This window comes from Setaria italica, chromosome VIII (genome assembly GCF_000263155.2).
Source record: "Setaria italica strain Yugu1 chromosome VIII, Setaria_italica_v2.0, whole genome shotgun sequence".
Taxonomy (NCBI): Eukaryota; Viridiplantae; Streptophyta; class Magnoliopsida; order Poales; family Poaceae; genus Setaria; species Setaria italica.
In genome coordinates this window covers 28,929,988-28,943,150 of record NC_028457.1, presented here as the reverse complement: position 1 = coordinate 28,943,150, position 13,163 = coordinate 28,929,988, and the positions used below count along the sequence as shown (strand labels likewise).

Below are 13,163 nucleotides of genomic sequence, written 5' to 3'. Positions count from 1 at the left end.
GCGACAAAACCAAGGAGACGCCGCCACCACGCACCACGCCCGCTCGACTTTCCCACCGCCACTGCCATGTGGCCCCGCCGCGGCCCCACAGCCCCTGCTATCCCGCCACGTGGCTGCCCCACCCTGCGCTGCCCAGGAACGGCACGCTCGGAGAAACCCGTGCATACCCAGTCAAACACAGCACGCCAACGGACTCACGCCCACTTCCACGCAGGCCCCGTGGCCGCTTCGCATGCGGTGGACCCACCCGTCGGTGGCAGAGGCATGGGCCCGTGCCGGTCGCACCCGCCACGCCTGCATCGAGAGCCCAAAGCCTGGCCCCGCCTGGGCGCTCCCACTCCGCCCACACAAACAGAGCAGACGACCGACACGGCGCACGGCATCGGCGCCTGCCATTCCCACCACCACCACCACCCAAAAACCCCCGTTCCCCCAAAACCCCCGACCGATCCCCAATGGCTGCCGCCGGCCGCAAGCCGCCGAAGCGGCGCCGTCGCAAGAGCCGAGGGGCCCGCTGGAGCAAGTCCCCGCGGCGGCCGCCGCCGCCGCCGCCGCCGTCCGCGCCGCCGGGCTCCTCCTCATCCTCCCCCGTGCCCGAGCCCCTCCCCACCGGCGCCGAGGTCGAGGTCCGCGTCGACGCCCACGGCTTCGGCGGCTCCTGGTTCGAGGCCACGGTCGTCGGCTTCGCGCCCGCCCGCGGTCCCCGCACCCCGGCGCGCTACACCGTCACGTACGAGCACCTCCTCGCCGACGACGGCGGCGGCGTGCTCGCGGAGCACTTCGCGCCCACCCACATCCGCCCGCGGCCCCCTCCCCCCTCCGAGGACTTCCCGCCGCGGTTCCGCCTCCACGACATCGTCGAGGCATTCCACAAGGACGGGTGGTGGTCGGGCATCGTCGTGCGCGCGCCGGGCTCCCCGGACCCCGGCGCCACCGTCACCGTCGCGTTCCCGCTCACCCGCGAGGTCATCCCGTTCCCGCCTCGCCTCGTCCGCCCCCGCCGCGACTACGTCGGCGGCGGGGGCTGGGTCCCCTCGCGGTCCGTCGTCGCCGTACGGCCCGAGCGCAAGGTTAGGGTGTACCAGGTCGGGGAGAAGGTCGAGGCCAGGAGGGACCGGGACGTCTACGGCTACTCCTGGTTCCCCGCGACGGTTTCCAAGGTCGTCGACGACTTCAGCTACATCGTCGAGTACTTCGATTTGGACGAGGAAGGGGATGGCGGGACGGAGAAGGCCACCGAGTACCTGGAATGGCGCTTCATAAGGCCGGCTGTCGAGCATTTGCCTCATCCCAGCGAGTTCCAGCTGGTTCCTGGCGCCGCTGTGGAGGCCTACTGCGATGGGGCGTGGTCTCCGGGAGTGATCTGCAGGGCCGTTGGGGACGGTGAGTTTGAGGTCAGTATCCTTGGCAAGAAGGCGGAGCAGCTGGTGACCAGGGTCGTGGAATTGCTAAAGCCACAGTACAAGTGGGATGGCAAGCAATGGAAGATTGTCGCCGCTAAGGTAATACGATTAACACATTTCCTGTATCTGTCCTTTCTAGTTCATTTAGGATTTGCCTGTTGCTGTAGTCTTCTGTGTTACCCAAAGATTTAATCTATTAGGCCACCTGCATGCGTGGATTGTGTTGAATTGGACTGGAGCTGATGACATTGATTCGCATCTCTCGAGTTTAGTTACTAGATGCTTGGGCATATCTATTGATCATAATTCTTACCCAGTATGGAGATGTGTGTCTGGTACTATAACTATATTACAGAGCATGGACTCTTATCAACTAATATTTGTGAGGTTTTGTTGAATAAGTGCATTGTTTATTTTGTTCTCTCTACTTTGCCCAGTGTAAATACTTCTAAAGGTAGTTGGACGATATGATTATAGTTTCTGTCTGTTATGTTCCCCCGATTGTGTGGCTAGATTTACATTTTCCTTCCATTTGTACTTTGAACAAGGTTACTCTTTGTTTTCCTCTGATTCATCAAGCCATAAGCCATTTATGGTTTAAATTTTGGAGTTGATCTACCATTATGATCTAGTCCCACCAACATGTTTGGTGGGAATTTTTCTCAGTCAGAAAGAGAATTTCTACGGTTACCGTATCAATTAAATTTTTCGGATTATTTTGGTTCCTTGGATCCCACCCATTGGCTGGAAATATGTAATCTCGCAAATAAATTCAAGGGAAATGAACAGGAAAAGCCCTTTCTGTTGTGATCATCTTTTTTGTGGATGTTGGCTAAATTGTGATGATGTCAGCGCTGCTGTTTAACTTTTTGCCACAATATTGATGGTCTGATATTCTCTTTGTTCTTATTCAGCTATCCTTTTCTTTCATGTGAACTATGTGTCGACTTCAGGCCTGTTGTTGGGCATCTGCAAGGACTGTAGTCGCATAAGGCTTGCAAAAATGAGGAGTCCCTGAAGTTATCTTGCTTACCAAGTAGTGGTGGTGATTAATTAGGTGTGCTGGTGATTTAGGAGCATTAGACAAAGTCTTTGAGGCATTGTTCTGAACATAGGGGAAATAAGGGAATCTTAAGTTTTGATTCCTTGAAATGTTTACTGTTGAGGCCCTTCATAACAAAAGAATGTGTTTAAAAATTATATGAAATTTTTATTGAGTAGCTTGCATTGGAAATTTGATGAATCTCCGATATGGTGAACCTTTCGAAAAAAAATTCTTGTGCAAACCTCTCTACTGAAATTGCTTTGTTTCTCTGCCGTCTGCCATCATCCAAATGGTGTTGTATTCTATTTTTCTTTTCCTTTACTTTCTCCATATTTGGTGCCCAAAAGCATTTGGGAATAATGATTTCATGGAGATTTATTTTGAAGATGTAAATGAAAATTGCATTTCAAACTACACTAGAAGAGTCATGCTTTTGTAGTCGAAGCTACTAGAGCATGTTTGGTTTTCTTGCTCATCCTTTCCTAGCCTTGCCTAGCAAGGTTAGAGGATAAGCAAGCATATTTGGTCCCTTTGTTTCATTTGAATTTGGGCAAGGTGGGCAAGGATTTCCTTGCTTCCAAGGTTTGCTTTGCCAAGCAAAGCTAATGGGCAAGACAACCAAACATACCTATCTTCCCAGAATACAAGTCTATTTGGATTTAAGCACACAAATTAACATTGGTGGTGCAAAGACTATCGGCTGTCGACAGTTGGTACTATAAGGTGGTCGGCTTGTTTACTCTATTCATTAGGTGCATTCGTGTAGGGCTAAAGCAAAATAAATGAGGTAAAAAGGTGCTTTTGATTTGTTGATGGACTTGTATCCGATGCATTTTTTTAAAGAGCTAGATGGACTTATATTTGGGATTGGAGGGAGCACTAGTATGCTTTTGCAACAGTATGCATATATTTGATAATATAAAGAAAACAGTTTTTGTTCTCTTAGATGAATTGAGAGCCTTATTTACAATTTAGTTCAGGACCCACAATTTGTTGGGGACGGCCTTGATTGACTTCATTGCCGATGTTTCCTATTAGGGTTATTTTAGTTCCTTACTTGTTTCACTCTACTTATGATTACCCATAGATATGCTTGACAGATGAATTTAGCATAGGTACAACAGTTAGTTTTGAACTCTCCAGCTCTGGGCAAATTCTATGTTACCTCTCTTTGGCTTTGTGCCTTTGTCACTTGACCTATTTACGGACTGTGGAATTGTTATGTGGTTTATTGGTAGGATGGAGTTTTCGGCCCATGATTAAGTTCAGGGATGCTTTGTCTGGTTTGCATGTTGCTAAAAATTGCGCTATTGTTGAATGACACAATGCTGCTAATTTTTTTGATGAAAAACCCTGATTGGGTATGTTGCGCTTCATTTTTTTATAAATACCTTTACCTTTGGGTTGTTCATCCTGAATTTGTACGATTTGTGTTTGATTCAAATTTTGTTGTTCACCCCTCTTGGCTCTCGAATGGATGTAGAAATGTGTTTGTGGCTGCTGCTTGTATAACGGCCGATTATGTACAGTATACTCCTAACGTTTCTTTTCTGCAGGGTGCAATATGATTTGACAAAGTCTTCCAAAGTATCAATTTCTCTTACAGTATATATCATCATTGCTATTAAGTTAATATTGTATCAAAAAATTATGCGTAATACAAATCTTTGATAAAACTTTTGCACACTTAGTTATAGATCTATTGTTATAAATGCATACAGTTCTACTAATTGTTAGTCAGACTTTTGAAGTGAGTTCTCCTAAATCCTAATATGCCCTATAAGAAGAAATTGAGATATTATCAATAATGAATACGAAAGGTGTTTTCTTCTTCATTTGAACTCCTGATGTGGGGATCCTAGAACATATTTCACCGAGGACATCCATTGCACGAGGCAGGTTTCCTAGCATTTTGTATTTCGTGCATTGTGAGTTTCTAAGAAGTTTGTTTAACCATTGGCTTGTCATATTATGTATATGGCACACTGCTAAAGAAACTCTCTTTGACTTTTGAACATATCAGTATAACATCCTATCCTTCATTTTGTATGATCCATTATAATTTCTAAATAGTTCCTTTCTTGTACAGAGACGGGCTAACTTGAGGCGGCAGTCTATGAGCGGACAAAATCTAAGCTCACCTGTTGATTTGCTATCAAACATTGATGACTATACTCATGACCCTGAATCTGCTGGCACCAAAAAGTCGAGGAAAAAATCTCAGCAGCTTGATGTCCTGTTAGCTGAAAATTCTGGTTCTCTGCTCTCTGAAAAGAATAGTCTTCAAGTGACTTCCCACGGGGTAGTGAGTTCGGTGCCCATGAATGGTCATCTTTGTGCTTCTCCAGGACATTCAACACCTCAGAATGAATCAATGCCAAATAGTACTGGAGAAACAGTGGACAATCAAGAAGTCCTATCTGAGATGATGGATTCTGATGGTCATCTTAATACACGTGTGTTTGGTGCAAGTGCTGGTGATGCCCATGATATGCTTTCCATTGCAGAGCTAAGAAAGAACATGGCTTCAGCTCGCAGAAGCAGTTCTGTCCAACAGATACAGAAAAAAGTGGACAATCAAGAAGTCCTATCTGAGATGATGGATTCTGATGGTCATCTTAATACACGTGTGTTTGGTGCAAGTGCTGGTGATGCCCATGATATGCTTTCCATTGCAGAGCTAAGAAAGAATATGGCTTCAGCTCGCAGAAGCAGTTCTGTCCAACAGATACAGAAAAAAGTGCTCTCTGTCAAGACACTCAAGGTGAAGAAAGGCATATCAAAAAGTAAAGGGACCAAAACACACCCTATTCTGGAACTTGAGGGGAAAAATGATGCCTCAGATAACGTGAGTTCCCTCATCATGTTTCATAGTTGGAGTAACAATGCGTCCATAGCATTTAGAAGTTCTGTTCATGTTGATCTTTTTCACTGGTGCAGATTCAGTTGAAAGGGAACATCGATTTCTCAAGCACTGTCATTGTCTGTGGTTTGAACGCCTCTGTGGAAGACCAAACTAATAAAACACCAGATAGGCGGGTATAGACTTGTGACATCTTAAATCTTGTGATTGGCTTTAAAAACATCTTTCCGTATTCATATTCATGTGCGTGTTCTGTTCGGTTTGTCAATCTATATTAAGGTGACAAGACAGACTATTAGGGGTCCAAGTTCAAAGGTGCTTACCTGTAAGAAATGTAAGTGTTTTCTCTGCCACACATTCATCTTTTAAGGTAATTATTAAAATCTAACAATTGCTCTACAATCTGCAGTGGCTAAACGGAAAGGACCCAGAGAACTGTGTAGTCCACTTAGCTCACTGGATGTGACTAGTACCGTCCAGCAGAGAGGAAGAAAGAAACTGGCAGGCCCAATGAAAGAATCCCCCTTAGCAGTAAGAAGACACTTTATGAACTAGTACTTATGTAGCTATGAGCTTCTCACCCTTGTAATCTCATGCTCAGGAGCAGCTTGATAAAACTTTGGAGGATACACTGAACACAACTGAATTATCAGATCAGGACACTATACCCATGATACCTCCTGGCTTTGAATCAATGTATGATGGAAAAGGTATGAACAGTGAAAACTTTAGGGTTGAAATGTGCATAGTTTGCTAAATAGTTACTGAAGGCATGGATCAAAGTAGTAGATTTATGATTAATGACTGGATTTCTGTGGACAGGTGTTGACATACATGGTAGTCTGTCGGAGGAAGAGCCAACTGCTATAATCGACAGCATCAGTCAAGTGAACCTAAATGCTGATGCAGACCATGCTGCTACCCAAGTAGCTAAAAGCAACCATCTTATGGAGACAGGTATCCTATCTGTTGATCATCCAGTTCCAAAGGCTGGCAGGAAAGTGGATGAGAGGTCAATCCTACCACGTCTTCATAATGCTAGCAGCTCACAGTGCACCATGGACAATTCTTCATTAAGGAGCTGCTCTGCTTCTGGGAGCTCTATGCCTTCGCACTTGCCTGCCTCTCATGTTCAGTTCGTTAAGAACTCACCTATGTGGTCTTTAATTGAAGAAATGAATGTGTTCTGTGAGGTACCACAACACCCGCATTTCCTTCCACTCCGACAATTTCCACCAGGACTGCGTGAAGGAATGGCATTAGGTCTGATGGTGTCGTTTGCTGACACAGTGAAGCTTATAACACAAGCAAGCATAGACCACAGCATGGAATGGTTTGAGGACACGATGAATACACTGAGCCATCTAGAGAGAAATGGATTTGATGTCCAATTTTTGCAGAGCACCCTGACCAAATTGCTCCACATAAAATCTGATAGCACCAATTGTCTTGGAGAAATACAGAAGCTGAATTCCCAGATTGTGGGGGTGACAGCTTCCTCCTCCCGAATTGACAAACTGCTCGATGAGAAGGATAGAGCTATAGCTGAGCTGGAGCAGAAACTTGGGCGCCTTCGCCAGGAATCACAGAAGATAGCAAAGGACAAAGAGCATCAAGAAGTGGAGATCTTTGGACTCCAATCAGCACGTAGCAGGTTTGAGGAGGCACACAATGATGCCAAACGACAGTTCCACAACGTCTTGGATGAGCTGCGCCAGAAGCGGCTAACCTAATGCGCGAGCTTTGGAGATCCCTCGATGTTTCTAACTTAACACTCTATTGACTCGCTTCAGGGCTGTAGGTCCTAATGGTTATCCAGATATCGTGTGGTCTTGGATGATCTGTTTATGGTCATTTGGTACCCTATTATGTATCTGTAAGCTGCTCATGATGGCTGACTTAGGGAGCCTTATGAAATTTCGACTATTTATATTTGCTAGTAATTGGATCAAACTTGCCAGCTATCTGGACCGTACCGTACTTATTGACCTGTGGCTGTAATCAGTTCCTGGGCAACCTGTTTTCGTTTTTGGACTTCCATTCAGATTTTCTGTTATCCTGATCCTCCTTTGACATCCTTGCAACTAGGGTCACTTAATTTCTTTGCCGTTTGCTAAATTATGGCTTTTGGGAAGAAATTTGCTGTGCTACTGACGCTATCGCCTATTTACATATTAAAAGAAAGCATCCAAGGCTTGCATGCAATGGTCATTCTCGCATGAAAATCCCCTCACGTTTATCCTTAGTTTTGTCTGAAGTCACCAAATTTTGGTAACCTGTCTTGCCGGCAAACTCGGATCGGCAAATCGTAATTACATTACCTACGGCACCACGAGAAGCACCACGTGCACCAGTGAACTTTGCTAGTTGCACCTAAAAGCCTTTGGTTGAAGGGGAAAGAGATGTCATTCAGTTACATTTAAATGCAGCGCATGAATCCATAGCAATTGTTGAGGAAAAACCAACACGAGGGTTGGATCTTACGTACTCCCTCCTTCCAAATTATAGGTTATTTGACTTTTCTAGATGCATGGATATCATTATACATCTAGACATATGATATATCTAAGTGCATTGTTAGTCTATGAATCTAAAAAAATCAAAACGACCTATAAGGGAGTAACTGAACTTGGTTAGTTACTGCTGGAACATCATCAAAGGAGACATAATGTCGGCGATCAATGCTTTCTACAACATCCGCTGCAACCACCTTAACCTACTAAATAAGGCTAACATTGTCCTTGTCCCCAAAAAGGAGGGTGCAGAAGCCATTCTAGATTTTCGACCAATCAGCCTTATCCACGCTTTTGCAAAAATTATCACTAAAGTTCTGGCGCTCCGACTCAGGCCTCATATGAACACCATCATCTCACCCTGCCAGAGCGCATTCATCAAGGGCCGTAGCATCCACGACAACTTCCTATATGTCAGAAACATTGCCCGACGATTCCACCAAAAAGCAACACCGGCCCTATTCATGAAACTCGACATCTCAAAAGCCTTCGATTCAGTACGCTGGGACTACCTTCTTGATCTACTGCAACATAAAGGCTTCCCTGCACGCTGGAACCAATGGATCACGGCCCTCCTTGCCACCTCAACGTCAAAAGTACTCGCCTTTACCACCGATTCACCACGGTCGAGGTCTCCGGCAGGGCGACCCGCTTTCACCCCTCCTCTTTGTTCTAGCTATCGACCCCCTACAGCATATTATTTCTCAAGCCACCCAGAGGGGTCTTCTCACCAAGCTAGGAGGACGAGCAGCACGGTTCACAACATCCCTGTACGCTGACGATGCGGCGATTTTCATTAAGCCCACACGTAGAGACATATCCAACTTGACAAACATCCTGCAACAATTCGGGGAAGCCACGGGACTACGCACGAACCTGCACAAGACACAGATTGCACCCATCAGTTGTAATTCCATCGACCTGGACCAATTACTTAACGATCTACCGGTGACAAGAACAAACTTCCCAATACGCTACCTTGGCCTCCCCTTAACGACAAGGCGCCTAAGGAAAATCGACTTCCAACCACTCATTGATAAAGTGGCATGTAAGCTATCAGCATGGACGGGTCGTCAGCTAACACAGGCAGGAAGAATAACACTCACAATGTCGGTCCTCTCAGCACAACCAGTATATTTCTTTACAGCTCTCAAACCAAGCAAAGAGGTACTCCAGGATATAGACAAAATTCGAAAAAAATTCTTATGGGTGGGGGACCAACAACTATCTGGAGGTAAATGCAAAGTAAACTGGACGAAAACCTGCCTTCTAAAACAACACGGGGGTCTGGGCATCCCGGACCTAGAGAAATTCGCGCGAGCCCTCCGGCTCAGGTGGCTCTGGCATGAGTGGGTGTCATCGGAAAAACCCTGGAACAACACGGGAACCCCATGCGACGAAACTGACAGGCAACTGTTTGCGGCATGCACGTCTATCAGTCTAGGCGACGGCAAAAAAACTAGCTTCTGGTCATCTGGATGGCTACAGGGTCAGCGCCCTAAGGACATCGCCCCACTACTTTACACCATTTCGCGCAGAAAGAATAGGAGCGTCCAAGATGCCCTCAGTCGAAATAACTGGTTACGCGACCTCGCGATTGACAATAACGTCACCGTTTCTCACCTAGCGTCGATCGCCCATTTATGGCAAATGGTCAATGCTACGGACCTCAGATCAGGGGAGGAAGACACTATCACCTGGAAGCTGACAAACTCAGGAATGTATACAACGGCCTCGGCATATAAAGCACAATTCCTGGGCTGCACCGAAACACCTTACATATCCTCCATCTGGAAATCATGGGCGCCACCAAAGTGTAAATTCTTCGCGTGGCTAATTACACAGAACCGAGTTTGGTCAGCTGATCGTTTGGCCAAGCGCGGCTGGCCCCACAACGCCACTTGCGCTCTGTGCCGATCCACTATGGAGACTAGACACCACCTATTAGCTGAGTGCAGATACACACGGAGGATCTGGGACCAAACGGCGACATGGCTAGCGCAGCCTAACCTACGACCAAATGCATGGTGACCTTCATCCAACGCTCTGGAGTGGTGGACCTCTATCACCACAACACCGGACTCGCCACGTAAGGCTCTACGAAGCCTCACCCTCTTAATCATGTGGGAAGTCTGGAAGGAACGGAACGCACGTATTTTCAACAGACACGAGACATCACCGACGACTCTGATGGTGAAAATCAAAGATGAGGCCTCAGCTTGGCTCTTGGCGGGGGCCAAAGATTTAGCGATACTTCTATCACGCGAGTAGTTCCCTTATGACCCCACCTTTTTTCCTTTTCTTCCCCGGTCTTTCGGGGTTTCTCCTGTATTTTCCTTCTCTATCAATGAAATAGGCACCTCCTCGTGCCCGTTCGTTCAAAAATATAAGGGAGTAACTTCTATTTTGTGTTCTCTCTCCTCAAATGCTTTTGTTTTTTTTATATGGAAAACTCCCATGTGTTATGAACTCATATAAGATTGCAAGTGCCATCAACAATCTCAAGTACTGTAATTTTTCTTATTCCTACGTTAATACTATATTTTTTTTAAAAAAAACATGAATAGAGTATGAGAGCATGTGATTCGTAATGGCATTATATGATCTAGAGATGGCATGCAACAACTAGTTGTGATTTCCCATAGCTAGTAAGGTCGCCCCACGTATAGTTTGGTTTGTATGTTTTCTTCCTTTGTGATTAACTATGGAGTAAAAAAAATATATGGCCAGTTCATATTCTAAAATTGTAGATCTTGCTTTCTAAACTTAGCCTTGAGTGCCATTTAGATCAATATACTCTCAAAAAATGCAATGTAAATATTAAAAACCGCTACTTAAACTTGTTTGTGATTGTGGCAACATTTTCGGTGTAGAAAACATTTTCGGATCTATCTAGGTGCATGCTTTAGAACGGTTATTGAAGCATTTTCTATTAGGCAATAACATAGCTCTGAATTAGGCATGCTATAGGTAGGAATTAGATAATTAATTTTGCACTACATAGGAAATAATGTTGGTTCCCAATAAGCAATAATAGTATTCTGTCTAGGCATAAAAATATACTTCATTAGGCAATTTTTTGAAGTTCCATTTTTGTTGTTTGGTCGACTTCAGTAAATAGTTAACATGCAACTACCAGCAATGCTTATGCAAGCAATATTTTGATCAGACTAGCTAATTAGGGAATGCATATTTAACATATGGATTAGGTTCCAATAGATTAACAAACACAAGCTCTTTTTTCATAATCAACCGAACAACTGCGGTCCCTAACTCAAAAGTCCCTATGCTTTTGGAGCGGTGTAACTTGGTTGACCTGCAAATCCTACCCTCATTCCCGCTCTTTGCCTCGAGCATTCATCCCCTTAGTTAGCCTGCTTTCTTTTTTTGCGGGTTTCTTTTTACTTTTGAAGTTTTGATCTTGATGGGTTCTTTATGTTTGGCGATGTAGTAGCATGCTAGCGGCAGCTAGACCAGTTGGAATATTAGGGATTTTTAATTGAGATACCACATACATCAAACTATACAGATTGGTAAATACTATCCAAAGCTTGCATCATTACTGGAGCAATAGAAACGTGTCTCAGCTACCATTTTTCCAAGAAAGAAAAGATTGGTAGTCAGTACCACATACCCCCTTAGGATTCATTTGAAAGGAAATTTTTGCTAAATCATCAAGCAATTTATTCATTTTAGTTTATCATTTTCTAGTCACTGTTAAGCATTTTTTCATTTTACAGTTAAGCATTTGCAATTGTTAAGCGATTACAGTTAATTAGGATGTCTTTTGCTTAACAACAACTACTAGTACTAGTACTAGATATAGAAGCTAGTATTTCAGTCTGATTTGACTTTGTTTTTTTAGTTTACTATATATGTTCTCTGATTATTGATTTTCTTGGTGCAGTTATGAAATATAAATTGCAGGAAAAAATACCTGTAGGTTGTGCAATTTCTAAGATGCTTGATGTGATTAATTTTTTTTATGCAGATTTTGACCTGCTGATGCCCGATTTACTGAATGATGCCTGGATGCATAATTTACATGGTGGAAGCAATAGGCGAATTTGAATGATGCTTTTTTCAGTTTGAAGATATACTTTTTGTGCATAAAACTTCTGGAATTGCATATTAGGTTGATAGCTTTCTTTGGGATCCACATATTATTATCGTTGCAGTTTTAGCCCTCATGTGTTGCAATTTTATTTTGATTCTGGGAGGGGGAGGCAAATTTTGTCTGTGTAAATAGTCTACTATAAACCCTACTTTTCTGCATAGTTCTATGAATATGAGAGGATATCTGGGTCTGTAGCTGTGCTTTTTTTTCCCTGTTCCTCGCATATTCTTTAGCTTGTCTCTGTTTTTACCGTGGTTGTGGTGGCTTTTTGGCGCGGATCATGTGTTTCTAGCGGGAAAGTGCGTGGGAATTGGCAGACACCATGAGCCCTTTTCCTCCGTGGGGAGGCAGGAAGCTGAGGTGCCAGGAGAGGAAAGCTAGCACCGCAGGTTTTTGTCTCCTTTCCAAAAAAGGAGCGGCTGCACGGAATGCTTATATTACGACCGGCCGTAATATAGCCGTGTCCATGAATGTTTGCATGATCCAACTGAAAGCTTATAATAGCCTAGTAATAGATGGCATGAATTCACTAGTTCACTTCAAAATTCAAATTCATTTTCACGCGATTGGCTACAGACGCTCAGATTGATGGATCGAAATACTCTGCTTTTCGATGCTGGTGACTAGCTCCTAACAAAATCTGGCGCCACTAAATCAGTAGCTCATTCCCACCCCACGCCGTCCCGCCGGCGCCGTCGCCGGCTTCCCAGCGGACGGCGCTCGTCCCCCGGTGCCGCCCCCGTCGACTGTCCACCTCACTTCTTGGTGCATACGCATGAGGGGTCGCCGACGACATGCTCCTTGGAGCAGTAGCCACCGATGCGGCCGCCTTTCTTTGCCAGGCAGATGGTCACGCACGTCGCGTCGGACGTGCACTTCACCCCGAGCCTCTCGTCGCAGAGTGCTGTTCCGCCTGTAACCACGCGCAAAAAGTTTATTTTTGCAGCCATTAGATTAGCTGCAGTGTTTTGCAGAAATCTTGTGCTAACTGAATGATCTCCTAATTAAGCGGCCTGTTCGCTTCAGCTTATTCAGCCGGCTTATCAGCCACCAAACAGTATTTTTCTCTCACAATAAATCAGCCGTTTCAGCTTTTCAGCCGGCTTATAAGCTGAAGCGAACAGGCCCAAGAACTCACCGTAGGATGACGCGATGACTCCTGGGAGCTCACGGTATGAGGCGATGAGCAAGGTCAAGGTGAAGCCAGCGGCCACATGGTTTT

General features: G+C 45.1%; 1 protein-coding gene across 3 annotated transcripts; it reads left to right on the top strand.

The window, feature by feature from the left end:
- The first annotated feature begins 383 nt into the window (after positions 1 to 383).
- Positions 384 to 7,349, top strand: LOC101781984 (DUF724 domain-containing protein 3). Of its 3 annotated transcripts, XM_022829436.1 has the most exons (8): positions 385 to 1,502; positions 4,538 to 4,889; positions 5,061 to 5,296; positions 5,389 to 5,487; positions 5,591 to 5,645; positions 5,721 to 5,842; positions 5,913 to 6,021; positions 6,134 to 7,349. In XM_022829436.1, the coding sequence occupies exons 1-8, from the start codon at positions 456 to 458 to the stop codon at positions 7,042 to 7,044; spliced, it is 2,931 nt and encodes a 976-aa protein (XP_022685171.1). In that variant the 5' UTR covers positions 385 to 455; the 3' UTR covers positions 7,045 to 7,349. The 3 variants fall into 3 exon arrangements, with proteins under 3 accessions (XP_022685170.1, XP_022685171.1, XP_022685169.1); XM_022829435.1 differs by having other exon boundaries at positions 384 to 1,502; positions 4,538 to 5,296; positions 5,919 to 6,021; XM_022829434.1 differs by having other exon boundaries at positions 4,538 to 5,296.
- The last annotated feature ends 5,814 nt before the right edge of the window (positions 7,350 to 13,163 follow it).

Bases quoted from the DNA above. Each gene is read 5' to 3' on its own strand.
- LOC101781984 (XM_022829434.1), top strand. From the start codon at position 456: ATGGCTGCCGCCGGCCGCAAGCCGCCGAAGCGGCGCCGTCGCAAGAGC. The intron at 5,488-5,590 runs GTATAGACTTGT...ATCTATATTAAG, and splicing joins ATAAAACACCAGATAGGCGG to GTGACAAGACAGACTATTAG. The intron at 5,646-5,720 runs GTAAGTGTTTTC...TACAATCTGCAG, and splicing joins GGTGCTTACCTGTAAGAAAT to TGGCTAAACGGAAAGGACCC.